The 18,579-nt window shown below is 40.6% G+C and overlaps 1 protein-coding gene across 1 annotated transcript in view; it reads left to right on the top strand.

The window, feature by feature from the left end:
• Nucleotides 1-18,579, top strand: part of STXBP5L (syntaxin binding protein 5L) — a 1,275,950-nt gene that overhangs the window by 345,839 nt on the left and 911,532 nt on the right. Inside the window, exon 5 of the mRNA XM_053705139.1 lies at nt 18,190-18,324. Within this exon, the coding sequence (XP_053561114.1) occupies nt 18,190-18,324 (135 nt within the window). The remainder of the gene's footprint in view (nt 1-18,189; nt 18,325-18,579) is intronic.

Consider the following 18,579-nt stretch of genomic DNA (forward strand, 5'->3'; position numbering starts at 1 on the left):
CCGGAGGGTCGGGGCTCCGCTCCGGAGCACAGCAGAGCAGACGGCTGAGGACCACTAGGACATCGCTTGAGAAGCCGGGTAAGACCGAGGTGTAAGGGAGGAGAAAGGAGACACAGAAGCAACTTTGGGCACGAGAGACTGTTGTGCAAGTCAGTGGGAGGACTAGTGGCGTGAAAAGCCGCCATATTGGCCCTGTCAAGCCGGCTCAATTATTTTAAGGAGCAAACCTTAAATACCTGCACATAAAAGTGTACATAGTGTGGAAGTTGTGTAACACATAGATGATACGTTAGATAGTAGGGTACCTAACTGCAGCTGTATGCCGGATTAGTTTGGGAGAAGTTTATGGGCTTAACTGAAGGCTGCTAACAAAACACAGAAAGAAGGAGGCCCTATAGAGTAAAGGGTCTTGGATTAATTTATCTTCATTCTGCGACTACCTGGCCCTCCACACACTGTAAAAGATTACTGCAGATAACAGTGTGTTAGACATTCAACAAATCAAAGATCTTTCTTGAAAGGGTTGGACACGATTAAAAGAGTGCAGCGGTTTATAGCTGCAGTCACTTTTGCAGGCCCATTATCTAGACCCCAGATGGGCCGATTTAAGCCTTTTTTATACCCAGACTGTTGCTGAAACATGTTGTAAAGTGCTCCCAGTTGGAAGATATTCAGCTCCTCTGCTCCCCACGTGGAAAAGAGATAAGAGTCCTGTCTCAGACCCTAGGGGACATACTGCAGGATCTGAGGTACAATTGGGGTTCTATTAGCTGAATACTCTATTTCGCTCACTACATCCAATGGTGGACTAAAGGCTGAAAGGCAGACATGCTAGCAAGAGAAATGTCCCCATAGGTTCCCCTTACTGGTTCTCAAGGTGTTAAATATGCTTGGATACACAGAGGTATTCGTATATACCTAAGGACATTATCCAGACATTGCTTTTTGGGGGTGTAGGTGGCGATTTGCAAGTGATCTAGCTTTTCCCTAAGCATAATTCGAATTTCATACAATGAAAGGAAAAACCCAATCAGTGAGAGACTGTCTATCTAAAGCACAAGCAAAGAAGAAGGCTATGCTTCAAGACAAACCAGTAGCTACAGAGGGGGACATTTCAGAGGCCATGTCGGACATCAGTACAGAGGATCAACCACAGCCCTCAACCAACAACTTGGTTCAACAAATCAAAGAAGTATTTCAAATAGAACTAAAAGCTGCTATACAAGATATTAGGGGAGATATAAAGGAAATAAGCCAGAGAACCTCTGATCTAGAAGATAAAGTAGGAGAAATCATCGAAGAAATCCCAACCATACATAGAGCTATGCAAACACATCAAGATAATATTGAACAACTTGAATCACAACTTGAAGACTTAGAAAATAGATCTAGGAGGTCTAATGTTCGATTAAGGAACCTCCCGGAGACCTATGATAAACTTAATGATGTCCTTCTCCGAATCCTTCGGCACCTCTTACCAGAAGTAGAGGAGAGTTTTTTTCTGATTGACAGGATTCACAGGGCCCTGAATAAACCAAAAATTCCGAACACACCCAGGGATGTCATCCTTAAATTCCATTACTACACTACTAAGGACCAGCTCCTACAGGTCACCAGATCACACCCAAAACTAGAATTTGAAGGACATCAACTCCAATTTTTTGCTGATCTGTCACCCATTACCCTCAGAAAAAGAAGGGAATTCAAACCAGTTACCATGGCTCTCATGAGAGCTCAGATTAAGTACCGGTGGTCGTTCCCATTCAGACTCACTTTCCTCTATAACAAAACCACCTATTCCTGCACCTCTATTGAGGAAGGTACAGATTTAATTTGACGACTGCATTTGAGTGGAGACGACACCCCTACACCACTGCCGCCTCGACCACCTAGGAAGCAGATGTCACAGATGTGGAGCAGAGTTCCTGGACGTTCGGGCCTTCATAGCAGCCCCAGTGAAACATCAAGTGCTGAAAAGACTCAGCAATCGCAGGCTGCGGCCAACAGATGAGGAGTCCCGACATATTTGAAGCAAGGACGTCAAGCTGGACATCTATGGGAAACTTTTGACTTTTCTAACCGCTTTAACCTACAGAGGACTCACTTTGAAAATGAAGAGTCCATGATCCGTTCATAAAGTATAGAACTTGTGAGGTTTAAGGAGGGGGGCACCTGGTAGCCACTATGCAGAAATGTAGAACATCCATATCTATCTGTTTACATAACACCATAGAAAAAAAAAGAAAAAAAAAAAAAGAGCAGTAGCTGGTGCCCCATACTCTAGATTTAATTGTTTGGGTTGTTGTTATATGTTAAATGCTGTCCTTGTTTGGGTTGGATTACTTTAGAAGTTGGGTTGGTCAGTATTTATTTATGCAAAGCTTTGGCCACAATATCTCGCCACACTCAAGGCAGATTGTTGCTGGAGTTCAAGTTTTTTTTTTTTTAAAGTAATAATTTAAACCTCAGAAGGTGAAGTTAGAGTAACAATTGAATAATTGTAGGATAATGGAACACCCAGTGTGAGTACCTCATGATAATGTCCTATAGTAAATCTAGAAAATGATTTATCCTCTTTCTCAGTATCTAATAATAAAAACAGTTTATATCATGTCCAGTTTAGCTAGATAATGATATTCAGTTAAAGATAAATTGTCCATGGGCAATGTCATGGACACTGATAGTTATAGCATTTATACACCTTGTAGCCAGTAAATATAGTTTACAGGAAAATTGAGTATCTCATACTGATACTACTGTTGATGTTTGTTATAATGTTTTTTGTTATCTATACTCTCTCTCTAACTCTTTTCTATTCTTCTCCGAGTGCTCGAGGGACCATAATAGTTGGATGGTGGAGGTGGATTTTGGAAGGCAGCGAAAAGGTGGTTCTGAATGTCAGGTATGGGGGAGAGCACAACGTATGTTGGGCTTACATTTGCGTGATTATGCACACTTAAGATGTCATTTAAAATTATCTCACATAATGTCAGGGGGCTCCACTCCCACATCAAAAGGAAAAAAGCTATAGCAGATTACAAAAACAAACAGGCCCACATAATCATGTTACAAGAGACCCATTTTACTTCAACACAACACCCGAAATACTGGGACGCGGCTTTTCCGATCCAGTATCATTCCTTTGGTCATAAGAAAAAGAGAGGGGTCTCTATTATCCTACATTCATCGTTAAATTTCCAAGAAGAAGAAGTAATTAGAGACCCAGATGGTAGGTTCATAATACTAAGGGGGAAGATACATGGGAACTCGATAGTGCTAGGAAACATATACGCCCCGAATGAAAATCAGGGACACTTTATGGCCAAAATTAGTAAATTGTTGACTTCCTGGAAAAAATACAAAATTATTTTGGGTGGGGACTTTAATCTGACACTTAATGATAACATGGATAGATCTCCCCAGACAGGGACACCCCCTAAAAAAAATATTAAGCGATTTTATATTAGACCATAATCTACTAGATATTTGGAGACTCCATAACGCAGGAGTTAAGAACTACACATATTACTCGGCGGCACATAACTCCTTTTCTAGAATCGACTACATATTTGCGAGTCAGATTTTATGCCCCCTAACTACATACGCCAATATAGCACAAACCAGCTGGTCGGACCATTCCATTGTGGAAGTCGCGATCAAAGGCTTTTTTGATCCATCTAGGGACAGATCCTGGTCCCTTGACACATCCTTATTACGGAATGATGTGATATGCCAGAAACTTACCCAGGAAATTAGTCACTTTTGGGCAAATAACAAAAATTCAACACCCAATCCCCTATTTGAGTGGGGAGCGTTTAAGGCCTTTTTGAGAGGTTTCCTTATTAAAGAAAAAGCTAACCTAAATAGCCAGAAAAAAAAGATTATAGAGGACAAGAAACGAGAGATTGAAGACCTAAATAGGCAATTAATTAGGACCAGATGCCCCAACTTAATCAAACTAATAACTTCAAAAAAGAAAAGAACTAGATAAACTACTTGATGAGGAAGCATTAGCCCATTTAAGGATTATTGACGCACAATATTTTGTCTACGCCAATAAGCCGGATCGCATGCTAGCCAGAAAGATTAGAAATATTACCAGGTCCTCCTCTATCCCCCAGCTGCAGACTAGGTCGGGCTCGGTCATAAACAACCCTAAGCATATTGCTAACTCATTTGCAGACTTTTACCAGTCTCTATATGGAATACCGAGAGATCAAGCCGAGTCTAGGAAACATAGAATACAGGAGTTTTTAACAGCTTGCCATCTCCCTAAACTAGAAAAAACTGCCTCAGATCAATTAAACTCCCCAATTACAGCCCGGGAAATTATTATAGCAATTAAACAACTCAGAAGCAATAAGGCTCCTGGACCCGATGGGTACTCAGGGAGCTTCTATAAAAAATTCACAGGGGAGCTTGTCCCTCACTTATTAGAGTCATTTAACTATATCCTAGAGGGTGGTGTGATCCCAGAGGAATTATTAATGGCACGAATATGTGTGGTCCCAAAGCCTGGTAGGGACAAATTTCATTGCAAAAATTATAGACCAATCTCGCTCATAAATTTAGATCTTAAGCTCCTTACTAAAATAATGGCCACTAGGTTAAATCTACATTAACCCAAACTGATTTCGAATGACCAGGTGGGGTTTATTACAGGGAGAGAGGCCCCAGACAATGTACGCAGGGTCATCGACTTGATTGACTTTGCAACAAAAGAAAGAGTGCCTTCTCTGTTCCTATCTTTGGACGCAGAGAAGGCATTCGACAGAATCCATTGGGATTACATGAATGAAACTCTATCACAGTTTGGAATCTCAGGTTCCTTTAGTAAAGCGATTCAGGCCATCTATAGTAAGCCATCATCTTATCTTAGAGTAGCAGGCTATCAATCCAAAAGAATCTATATCAATAATGGTACCAGGCAGGGGTGCCCATTGTCGCCCCTGCTATTTGCCATGTGCATTGAGCCCTTAGCCGCTAGCATTAGAAACCACAGAGATATCTCCGGTATAACAGTAGGTAAAAAAGATCACAAACTTTCCCTATTCGCTGATGACATCATCCTAACAATTAGCAAACCACTACTATCTCTACCAATTTTATATGAGCTTCTATCAACCTTTGGCACCCTTTCGGGTTACAAGGTTAATAATGACAAGTGTGAAGCCATTGAGGTTCATCTCCCCAGTCATACCAAAAAACTGTTGGAAATTAATTTTGATTTTAAGTGGGCTACTAGGGCGATCAAATATCTCGGAGTTTTTCTCCCTTCCAACCTAAAAGAGTTATATAAACTAAATTATCCTCCGCTATACAAACACCTCCATAAAGAAATGAAGTCCTGGAGCACATATAAAATTTCGTTCTATGGTAAAATGGTAGTCAGTAAGATGGTGATACTTCCAAAATTGCTGTACCTATTTAGATCACTACCTGTAGATATCCCCACAAAAGATCTTAAAATCGTCCAAAAAAACGTTTTTGATTTCATTTGGGCTAATAAGAAAGCGAGAATAAATAGGCGTACCCTTTTGCAACCTAAAACTGAAGGGGGACTGGGAGTACCTGATTTCCAAGTGTATTACAATGCTGCTAGGTTAGCTCAAACAGCACTCCTACATAATTCTAATAGTGAACTAGCCTGGGTTCAGCTAGAGGGAGATATATTAAACCTTAACCCAGTCTATCAGATGTTCTGGACACCTAAAAAAGATAGACCAGACTCCTGGACAAATTGTACATCACTAGGACACACCCTGAGACTATGGGATAGGCTACAAAAAAGATATAATTTGATTCCGGAGGGCTCCCCTCTTACACCGCTGTCCATATTTTCGGACCACCATAATACCCACACTAACACAATATGGGCCAACAAAAGTTTGTATAGAATTGCTGATGCACTACAAAATTCTGAGATTATCTCGTTCCAGCAATATCACGACCTCCAACCTTCCACACCGCATTCCTGGTTCCACTATTTCCAACTCAAAAATAGGATAGATAAGATCCGCAGACTAAGAACCTCGAACACTCCCACACTTTATGAGAAATTTTGTCAATCCGATTCCCGAATCAGGGGTACAATCTCTAGTCTTTATAGGTTGTTGTCTGTTGGCAGACACCCTGAGAAGTTATACTTTATTAAAAAGTGGGAAGACAAGGTTAACCTTGTTAGAGACTCAACAGAATGGGCAACCACGATCTAGAAAGGCCTAGCGTGTTCTGTTAGCGCAAACCTAAAGGAAAATTATATTAAAGTTGTATATAGATGGTATAACTACCCCAGTAGATTTAAATACTATCAGCTGGAATCTAACATGGCTAGGTCATCTCAATGCTACCGAGGTTGTCAGATAGAGGGTACATACAATCATATGTGGTGGGATTGTCCCGAAAGTAAAAAAGTTTGGGACGCCACCTCTGAACTCCTAAGCAATATCTTTAATAGACGGATTAAGCTAAGTATGGAACAGGCCCTACTACACTTCCCTATTGAGGGATTACACAGACAATCATTAAAACTAGTAGGTATAATATGTACTGCAACTAGGACAGTGATGGCTAAATATTGGAAAACATCAGTCCCCCACTACGATGTTATCCTAAACAAAATTAGATATTATTATCAAATGGAGAACATAGCATCGTCCCTATTAGACAAAAGACAGGAGTTCCTAAAAGTTTGGGAAGAATGGATAGTTTGGGAGGACACTGTTAGGATGCAAACAAGAAGAGCCGTTGAAACAAGGGCCTAATAGGAGGTTGGAATTAATTAATGGAAAGTTCTGCGAGCACTCAATCTTTACTTCAATCTTTACTTCATTCTTTACTTTTCCTCTTATGTCCCTCTCTTTCTTTCCTTCTTCTCTAAGATAGGTACTCTTATTACTCCTTCTTTCTTTTCGGGTGTAAGGAGTCCTATCTGCAATATAAGAGGCCGTACTTTACTCTACCATAAGGAGATAAAAAGTTTAAAACTATGTTATTCTTGTATGCGAATTAGATATCCTTTACAACTACCTTATAAATTGTATTACATGCGCTACTATTCTGTATTGATATGAGATGTGATGTATACATTGTTGTGATTTTGCTGGTGGAGTTGGGAGACTTCAATAAATAAAAAAAAAATTTTCACTTAAAATACTGCATGAATGACATTAGTCTTGTATGAGCAATCGCAATAAATACAGCACCACATAACACAAAAGCACTAGCTGATATGGTGTAATTAAAGGTACCAAATGTAGTCCGCCCGGCTATTAGTTATCAATAAAATAACTAATATTGAACTCTCTGTTCATGCCTAGCGGAATACGTGTTTTTAATTTAATTCCAAAAGAGTTCTTTTTTGTCCAGGACCTTGTTTTTATTGCCTCCTCTTATGGGAACTCTGGCTAGGTCTATGACCTGAACAGAGAGATTGGCTTTGTTGGTAAAGTGCAGGCCATTAAAGTGGCTTGCTACTGCTGACTCCTTGACATAATTCTTAACATCTGAGATGTTCCCCTACTCTCTTTCTAAGCTCCCTAGACGTTTGTCCAATATATTGGCTCTGACAAAGTTTGCATGTAAGCATATAGACTACCCATTGGGTCCCACAGTTAGCGTAGAATTGAATTTCACATTTTTGGTTGGTGATGCTAGATGTTAAAGAGTTACCACCCAAAATGAGTGTGCAAGTGTTTCAGTTTCTACTGCCGCATCTATGATTGCCTTTATGTCTCAGCCATGTGAATTCATGGGAAGAAGGATGCCTATTTACCATGCTGGGTGAGAGAGACTCTGCTAGCGTTCTCGGCTTCTTAGAAACGAATCTGCACTGTTTGATTAGTGGTTTCAAAATATCATCACCAGATAGTAGGTGTAAATGTTTTTTGAGAATCTTTACTATTTGGTCATATTGTGATGTATATTCTGTGGTGAAGACTATTGAGTCATGAAAACTACTGTCACTAGACACCTTAGGAGGCCTGTTGGCCAAATCAATATCCGACTTCCTAATGTGTTCACGGCACTTAGATAAAGATTTTTTGTTATAGCCTTGATTCACTAGTCCGTTTTCTAATTCAGTGGCTTGCTGGTCATACACTTCGTCTGACTTTGTGTTTCTTCTTAACCTAATGTACTGTCCTTTAGGAATGGCTCGAATAAGGTGTTTCGGATGTTGTGATTTGGCGTGCAGAATGGTGTTGCCAGCTGTTGGTTTCCTATATGTTTTAGTGCATATGGAATTGTTGTGTGCCTGTAGAGTTAGATCCAGAAAATCTATTTGAGTGTTATTGTATGTGCCTGTGAATTTAAGTCCCATTTGGTTGTCATTTAGATAACCCATAAAGTCATGGTATGTGGAATAATTTAGAGATTTTTTAACTATGAAAATAAGGTCATCTATGTACCGTGAATAAAAAATGATATCCTCATACCATGGGTTTGAGGAGTCATAAATGTACATAAGTTCCCACTTAGCTACATAGAGATTGGCAAGCGATGGGGCAAACTTTGCCCCATCGCTGTGCCGCATGTTTGAAGGAAGAAATCTTGATTGAACATAAAGAAGTTGTGTGACAAGAGGTATCTCAATATATCTCCCACATAATGTTTTGTAACCTCATCAAGTTCTAAGTCTGTGGCCAAAAATGTCTCAACAACACGCACCCCTAAACTTTGAGGGATGCAAGTGTAAAGGGATGAAATGTCTACCACCATCCAAGTATAGTCTTGTTGCCACTCAATGAGTTTTAGTTTGTTTAACAAATGGGAGCTATCCTCCAGGTAGCTCAACTGTCTTCTAGCAATGGGTTGAAGAATGGCATCAATCCATGCTGCCATGGGTTCAAAAAGTGAGCCAATGCCAGAAACAATTGGTCTACCTGGAGGATGTTCAATATCTTTATGTACTTTCGGTACATGATAAAAAATTGGTATGATTGGGTTTTGTGGTACCAAAGTATTAGAAACTGCAACACTTGCACACTCATTTTGGGTGGTAACTCTTTTACATCTAGCATCACCAACCAAAAATTTGAAATTCTATTCTACGCTAACTGTGGGACCCAATGGGTAGTCTATATGCTTACATGCAACCTTTGTCAGAGCCAATATATTGGACAAACGTCTAGGGAGCTTAGAAAGAGAGTAGGGGAACATCTCAGAGATGTTAAGAATTATGTCAAGGAGTCAGCAGTAGCAAGCCACTTTAATGGCCTGCACTTTACCAACAAAGCCAATCTCTCTGTTCAGGTCATAGACCTAGCCAGAGTTCCCATAAGAGGAAGCAATAAAAACAAGGTCCTGGACAAAAAAGAACTCTTTTGGATTCTTAAATTAAAAACACGTATTCTGCTAGGCATGAACAGAGAGTTCGATATTAGTTATTTTATTGATAACTAATAGCCGGGCGGACTACATTTGGTACCTTTAATTACACCATATCAGCTAGTGCTTTTGTGTTATGTGGTGCTGTATTTATTGCCATTGCTCATACAAGACGAATGTCATTCATGCAGTATTTTGTATATGTATTTGCCATTTATCTAATCAATTTGGATTTGCATAAAATCCAAGTAGATTAATTTTCTCTTGTTAAGTGTAGTCAGTCCACGGGTCATCCATTACTTATGGAATATATCTCTTCCTAACAGGAAGCTGCAAGAGGATCACCCAGCAGAGCTTGCTATATAGCTCCTCCCCTCACATGTCATATTCAGTCATTCTCTTGCAGCCTAACTAGATAGGTCGCTGTGAGAGGTCTGTGGTGTTTTTTAACTTAGTTTATTTCTACAATCAAAAGTTTGTTATTTTAAATGGCACCGGAGTGTGCTGTTTATTCTCAGGCAGCATTAGAAGAAGAATCTGCCTGCGTTTGCTATGATCTTAGCAGACGTAACTAAGATCCACTGGCTGTTCTCATCTGAGGAGTGAGGTAACTTCAGAGAAGGGGAATAGCATGCAGGGCCCCCTGCAAAAGAGGTATGTGCAGTAATTATTTTTCTGAGGAATGGAATTGACTGAGAAAATACTGCTGATACCAATGTAACGTAAGTTCAGCCTTAAATGCAGTGATAGCGACTGGTATTAGGCTGAGGAGTGTGTGTACACTGAATGTATTTTTCTAAGGAATGGAATTGACTCTGAAAATACTGTTAATACTGAAATAATGTATGAGCCTTAACTGCAGTAAAAGCGACTGGTAGCAGGCTTATTAATAACAATTCATAACTTTTCAAATGTATGTTTAAAACGTTTACTGGCATGTTAATCGTTTTTTGTGAGGTACTTGGTGATAAAACTTATTGGGGCATGATTTTTACCACATGGCCATCTTTGTTTTCTGCATAGAAACAGTTTTCTGAGCTTCCCCACTGTTGTAATTTGAGTGGGAGGGGCCTATTTTAGCGCTTTTTTGCGCAGTAAAAATTCAGTCACAATCTGTCTACTTCATCCTCCATGATCCAGATCGTCTCTAGAGAGCTCAGGGGTCTTCAAAATTCATTTTGAGGGAGGTAATCAGTCACAGAGACCTGTGACAGTGTGTTTTGACTGTGAGAAAAACGTTAATTATTAAATTGTTAATCCGTTTTTGGGTATTAAGGGGTTAATCATCCATTTGCTGGTGGGTGCAATCCTTTGCTAACTTAATACATTTACTGTGAAAAATTGGTTGCTATAACTATTTTGGTTCATTGTTATTTCAACTGTGACAGCTTTTTGTGCTTCTTAAAGGCACAGTAGCGTTTTTTATATTGCTTGTAAATTTATTTAGAAAAGTATTTCCAAGCTTGCTAGTCTCATTGCTAGTCTGTTTAAACATGTCTGACACAGAGGAATCTCTTTGTTCACTATGTTTAAAGGCCAATGTGGAGCCCAATAGAAATTTGTGTACTAATTGCATTGATGCTACTTTAAATAAAAGTCAATCTTTACATGTAAAGAAATTATCACCAGACAACGAGGGGGAAGTTATGCCGACTAACTCTCCTCACGTGTCAGTACCTTCGCCTCCCGCTCAGGAGGTGCGTGATTTTGTGGCGCCAAGTACATCAGGGAGGCCCTTACAAATCACTTTGCAAGACATGGCTACTGTTATGACAGAAGTATTATCTAAATTGCCAGAATTAAGAGGCAAGCGCGATAGCTCTGGGTTAAGGACAGAGCGCGCGGATGAGGTGAGAGCCATGTCAGATACTGCGTCACAGTTTGCAGAACGTGAAGACGGAGAGCTTCATTCTGTGGGTGACGGATCTGATCCAGGGAGACTGGATTCAGAGATTTCTAATTTTAAGTTTAAGCTTGAGAACCTCCGCATATTGCTAGGGGAGGTATTAGCGGCTCTGAATGATTGTAACACGGTTGCAATTCCAGAAAAATTATGTAGGTTGGATAGATACTATGCGGTACCGGTGTGTACTGACGTGTTTCCTATACCTAAAAGGCTTACAGAGATTATTAGCAAGGAGTGGGATAGACCTGGTGTGCCCTTTTCCCCTCCTCCCATATTTAGGAAAATGTTTCCTATAGACGCCACCACACGAGACTTATGGCAGACGGTCCCTAAGGTGGAGGGAGCAGTTTCTACTTTAGCTAAGCGTACCACTATCCCGGTGGAGGATAGTTGTGCCTTTTCAGATCCAATGGATAAGAAATTAGAGGGTTACCTTAAGAAAATGTTTGTTCAACAAGGTTTTATCTTACAGCCCCTTGTATGCATTGCGCCTGTCACTGCTGCGGCGGCATTCTGGTTTGAGTCTCTGGAAGAGGCCATTCGCACAGCTCCATTGGATGAAATTATGAACAAGCTTAAAGCACTTAAGCTAGCTAATGCATTTGTTTCTGATGCCGTCGTACATTTAACCAAACTTACGGCTAAGAACTCCGGATTCGCCATCCAAGCGCGCAGAGCGCTATGGCTTAAATCCTGGTCAGCAGACTTCTAAATCTAAATTGCTTAATATTCCTTTCAAAGGGCAGACCTTATTCGGGCCCGGCTTGAAAGAAATTATAGCTGACATTACGGGAGGTAAGGGCCATGCTCTACCTCAGGACAGGGCCAAATCAAAGGCCAAACAGTCTAATTTTCGTGCCTTTCGTAACTTCAAGGCTGGAGCAGCATCAACTTCCTCCGCTCCAAAACAGGAAGGAGCTGTTGCTCGTTACAGGCAGGGCTGGAAAGTTAACCAGTCCTGGAACAAGGGCAAGCAGGCCAAGAAACCTGCTGCTGCCCCCAAGACAGCATGAAGAGAGGGCCCCCTATCCGGAAACGGATCTAGTGGGGGGCAGACTTTCTCTCTTCGCCCAGGCTTGGGCAAGAGATGTCCAGGATCCCTGGGCGTTGGAGATCATATCTCAGGGATATCTCCTGGACTTCAAAACTTCTCCTCCACGAGGGAGATTTCATCTTTCAAGGTTATCAGCAAACCAAATAAAGAAAGAGGCGTTTCTACGCTGTGTACAAGACCTTTTACTAATGGGGGGGATCCACCCAGTTCCGCGGACGGAACACGGGCAGGGATTCTATTCAAATCTATTTGTGGTTCCCAAGAAAGAGGGAACCTTCAGACCAATCTTGGACTTAAAAATCCTAAACAAATTTCTAAGAGTTCCATCATTAAAAATGGAAACTATTCGAACCATCCTTCCCATGATCCAAGAGGGTCAGTACATGACCACAGTGGATTTAAAGGATGCCTACCTTCACATACCGATTCACAAGGATCATTATCGGTACCTAAGATTTGCTTTCCTAGTCAGGCATTACCAGTTTGTAGCTCTTCCCTTCGGATTAGCTACGGCTCCAAGAATCTTTACAAAAGTTCTGGGTTCACTTCTGGCGGTACTAAGGCCGCGAGGCATAGCGGTGACTCCGTACCTAGACGACATTCTGATACAAGCATCAAGTTTTCAAACTGCCAAGTCTCATACAGAGATAGTTCTGGCATTTCTGAGGTCGCATGGGTGGAAAGTGAACGTGGAAAAGAGTTCTCTATTACCACTTACAAGAGTTCCCTTTCTAGGGACTCTTATAGATTCTGTAGAGATGAAAATTTACCTGACAGAGGCCAGGTTATCAAAACTTCTAAATGCTTGCCGTGTCCTTCATTCCATTCCACACCCGTAAGTAGCTCAGTGCATGGAAGTAATCGGCTTAATGGTAGCGGCAATGGACATAGTACCATTTGCGCGCCTGCATCTCAGACCGCTGCAATTGTGCATGCTAAGTCAGTGGAACGGGGATTACTCAGATTTGTCCCCCCTACTAAGTCTGGATCAAGAGACCAGAGATTCTCTTCTATGGTGGCTCTCTCGGCCACATCTGTCCAAGGGGATGACCTTTCGCAGGCCAGATTGGACGATTGTAACAACAGACGCCAGCCTTCTAGGCTGGGGCGCAGTCTGGAACTCCCTGAAAGCTCAGGGATTATGGACTCAGGAGGAGAAACTCCTCCCAATAAATATTCTGGAATTAAGAGCAATATTCAATGCTCTCCTAGCTTGGCCTCAGTTAGCAACTCTGAGGTTCATCAGATTTCAGTCGGACAACATCACGACTGTGGCTTACATCAACCATCAAGGGGGAACCAGAAGTTCCCTAGCGATGTTGGAAGTCTCAAAGATAATTTGCTGGGCAGAGTCTCACTCTTGCCACCTGTCAGCGATTTACATCCCAGGCGTAGAGAACTGGGAGGCGGATTTTCTAAGTCGCCAGACTTTTCATCCGGGGGAGTGGGAACTTCATCTGGAGGTCTTTGCTCAACTGATTCTTCGTTGGGGCAAACCAGATCTGGATCTCATGGCGTCTCGCCAGAACGCCAAGCTTCCTTGTTACGGATCCAGGTCCAGGGACCCGGGAGCGGTGCTGATAGATGCTCTGACAGCCCCTTGGGTCTTCAACATGGCTTATGTGTTTCCACCATTCCCGATGCTTCCTCGTTTGATTGCCAAGATCAAACAGGAGAGAGCTTCGGTGATTCTGATAGTGCCTGCGTGGCCACGCAGGACCTGGTATGCAGACCTAGTGGACATGTCGTCCTGTCCACCGTGGTCTCTACCTCTGAGACAGGACCTTCTAATTCAGGGTCCTTTCAAACATCCAAATCTAATTTCTCTGAGGCTGACTGCATGGAGATTGAACGCTTGATTCTATCAAAGCGTGGCTTCTCGGAGTCGGTTATTGATACCTTAATACAGGCTAGGAAGCCTGTTACCAGAAAAATTTACCATAAGATATGGCGTAAATATTTATCTTGGTGCGAATCCAAGAGTTACTCATGGAGTAAGGTTAGGATTCCTAGGATATTGTCCTTTCTACAAGAGGGTTTAGAAAAGGGCTTATCTGCTAGTTCGTTAAAGGGACAGATTTCTGCTCTGTCTATTCTTCTACACAAACGTCTGGCTGAAGTTCCAGACGTTCAGGTTTTTTGTCAGGCTTTAACTAGGATTAAGCCTGTGTTTAAGACTGTTGCTCCGCCGTGGAGCATAAACTTAGTTCTTAATGTTCTTCAAGGCGTTCCATTTGAACCCCTTCATTCCATTGATATCAAGCTGTTATCCTGGAAGGTTTTGTTTTTGATGGCTATTTCCTCGGCTCGAAGAGTCTCTGAGTTATCTGCCTTACATTGTGATTCTCCTTATCTGATTTTTCATTCAGACAAGGTAGTTCTGCGTACTAAACCTGGGTTCTTACCTAAGGTAGTTACTAACAGGAATATCAATCAAGAGATTGTTGTTCCATCACTGTGTCCTAACCCTTCTTCAAAGAAGGAACGACTTTTGCATAATTTGGACGTAGTCCGTGCCCTGAAGTTCTATTTGCAGGCAACTAAAGATTTTCGTCAAACTTCTTCCCTGTTTGTCGTTTACTCTGGACAGAGAAGAGGTCAAAAGGCTTCGGCTACCTCTCTCTCTTTTTGGCTTCGTAGCATAATACGTTTAGCCTATGAGACTGCTGGACAGCAGCCTCCTGAAAGGATTACAGCTCATTCTACTAGAGCTGTGGCTTCCACCTGGGCCTTTAAAAATGAGGCCTCTGTTGAACAGATTTGCAAGGCTGCGACTTGGTCTTCGCTTCACACCTTTTCAAAATTTTACAAATTTGACACTTTTGCTTCTTCGGAGGCTATTTTTGGGAGAAAGGTACTTCAGGCAGTGGTTCCTTCTGTTTAATGTTCCTGCCTTGTCCCTCCCTTCATCCGTGTACTTTAGCTTTGGTATTGGTATTCCATAAGTAATGGATGACCCGTGGACTGACTACACTTAACAAGAGAAAACATAATTTATGCTTACCTGATAAATTTATTTATCTTGTAGTGTAGTCAGTCCACGGCCCGCCCTGTCTTTAAGGCAGACCTAAATTTTAATTAAACTCCAGTCACCACTGCACCCTATGGTTTCTCCTTTCTCGTCTGCTTTGGTCGAATGACTGAATATGACATGTGAGGGGAGGAGCTATGTAGCAAGCTCTGCTGGGTGATCCTCTTGCAGCTTCCTGTTAGGAAGAGATATATTCCATAAGTAATGGATGACCCGTGGACTGACTACACTACAAGAGAAATAAATTTATCAGGTAAGCATAAATTATGTTTTTTGTACATACATTAAATGGTCAACAATATTTGAATGATATCGCTAGCTTCGTTATTTTGTATTTATAGTCACTCTAGCCAATTAGTTACTCACTTGTCAAAACAATTAGTGATATTAAAGCAATACCTCAATTTCACTGTTTATCATGACTTTTTTTAATTCTTTATTGTTTTTAACACATTCTTTCTGCATTGCTGTTGGGATACTAGGGGTTAATTTACTGTTCTCAAATTTTGAGTATAAATACTCTCCTGATTATCCCTCACACTAGTCTATGAATAAGCGCCACTAGGGGGCGCGAAACGCGTTAGCCTGCTTGCCTCTCTGCCTGCTTGCCTCTCTGCCTGCCCTCTGTTTTGGAACACTATCTGTTTTATTTCAAGTACTAATAAAAGGTACGTTTTAATGTTATTCATCCCTGAGTGCCTGCATTAATTTGTTCCTTTGCATGACCCCACGGTCTGATCCGCCGCCTAGCTACGGCACTCCAAGCCTTACCAATTGCAGAATACTTTGAACTTCTTGTGTGCACACACGGACCGATGGTCTGACCGTGTTCCGGACCCCCCTGTCTCCTGTGTTTGTCAGCAGACTCTAGTCTGTGGTGTGACAGTTTGTGTAATCAGATTTCAGACGACTCTATTGATGTTGACTTTCAACATCACTTGGATCTTATTAGATCCATTTATCTGTGATACTATTGTTAACATTATTAGCATTAATTATGCCAAAAATATGGCGCTAGCCATTTTGACCAGAAGAGCTTTATGGCTGAAATCATGGTCAGCTGGCATGATTTCTAAAAACAGACTTTTGCAGGGCTCCTGATAGATTTCATTCCTTTCATCACTCTGGAAACTGAAAAACCTCCTCTGTTTCACAAAAGAATGATTCTTTCTGATCTCCCTGGAATTAAAAAAATCCCTCTTATTCTACCATGTCAGCATGAAAGTACAGCCCCCGATCTGGATCTTCTTCTTGTAGGGGCAGATTAGGCATTTAAAACATTGTTTCTTAGGGATACAGAATAGGCTTCAAATCAAGGTTCCTTCTGTCCAACATTCCATAGAAACCAGTAAAGCAGAAGCATTTTTATTGTGTGTTTAAAGGGACACGAAACCCAACATTTTTCTTTCTCATTTTCATGATTAAAATAGAGCATGCAATTTTAATAAACTTTCTAATTCACTTCTTTTATCCAGTTTGCTTCATTTTCATGATATCCTTTTTTGAAGGAGCAGCACAAATTAAGAGCCATTTTTGTTCAGCCACAAATCAGCAGCTACCTCCCAGTAATGCATTGCTGCTCATGAGCCTATCTAGATATGATTTTCAACTAAGGATACCAAGAAAATGAAGCAATTTAGATAATAGATGCAAATTGGAAAGTTGTTTAAAATCACATGCTCTGTCTGAATCATGAAAGCAAATTTTTGAGTTTCATGTCCCTTTAAGATCTAGAGCCTATGGGAGTAAACCTTCCAGTAACTGTGTTGTAACAAGGCCATGGTTTTTAGTTCAACCTCTTGCTGGTTCCCAAAAAAGCAGGAAAAGGCCTATTCTAGATTTAAAAACCATCAGAGCTATCCTTCCTCTTGTTTAACAAGACCAATTAATTTGTTGGATGCTTAACTTCATATTCCGATCCTCAATGAGCATTATCAGTAGCTCAGATTTGCCTTTCTGGTCAAACAGTTTGTGGCATAGTGTTTGGTCAGACTATGACTACTGCTCCCAGAATTTTCACAAAAAATTCTCTCTGTTCAACTTTTTAATATTCTAATGAGAGACTGTTTCAAAGCTTAGATATTGTCAAAGTCTTAAAATTTTATCTTCAAGCTACTAAATAATTCATTGATTTTTCTAGTCCCCACAAGAGATGGAAAGCTACAGCAATTACTTTAGCCACGTGCTAAAGGCCTTAATGGTCTCCCCCATAGCAAATTACAGCTCAGTCTACTAGAGCTGTTCCCACTTCTTTGGCTTTCTGGAACAAAGCTCCCATTGAGCAAATGTTTAAGGCATATAAAGTATAGGAATCCAGATTTGATGGCTCATGAACTCTCACCATCTTATGAAAGAAAGAAAAAAATTATGTTTACCTGATAAAGTAATTTCTTTTGTGATGGTGGGAGTCCACAAGACCTGCCTTTTTTGTACAATAGCGGCAGTACTGGTCTTTACTACACTTACCCTGCTTTCTCTTATCTGCTTTTCTAATTTGTGGTTTCTCTTGGCCATATCTACGACTGACTGATTATGGGAAAATTATAGGGATTAAAAGTTCTGCTTTGTTGTGTGTTTTTCACTTCTTCCTAGTGGAGTGGACTTTAATCCCATATGTGAGGACTCGTAGACTCTTTACCTAATAAATTAATTTATTTTATGATGTTAACATACATTTTGTTTTTAAACTCAAATTCCATTTTAGAGTGTTTTTTCCTATTCAAGGATACAACTAAATGTATGTGATCTTTGACAAATATTTCTGAACCTGCCTTTCCAGCTTATTCATGCTTATATTTTGGTGTAACTATCTGTTTTAGACAAGTAACATCGGTTTATCATTCTCAATCTACTTTTGCTAATTTTTTATAGGGTTACATGTTGTCATCTTCCTTTTCAAAGTAAATGGCTCTACGTTGGAACAGAGAAAGGAAACATGCACATTGTGAATATTGAGTCCTTTGTTCTTTCAGGCTACTTTGTAATGTGGAACAAAGCAATAGAACTGTAAGTAATAAAATATGTTTCATTGTTATCCTAATCCAAGAGTTTCATGTACTGTAATATATCCCTAACTTTTATATTAATACATTTCTCTTATGCACCTTTATATGTTTCTATATGTGAATTCATTGTTTAGGTTTGTTTTATTTAAAAAATTTTTTTATTGTATTAATGGAATTATGGGCTAGATGACAAGTGGCGTAGTAACTGTTGTGCGCGAGTGATATTTTTTTGATCGCTACAGAAATAGTGCATGTA

Source organism: Bombina bombina, chromosome 3 (genome assembly GCF_027579735.1).
Source record: "Bombina bombina isolate aBomBom1 chromosome 3, aBomBom1.pri, whole genome shotgun sequence".
In the NCBI taxonomy this organism is placed as follows: Eukaryota; Metazoa; Chordata; class Amphibia; order Anura; family Bombinatoridae; genus Bombina; species Bombina bombina.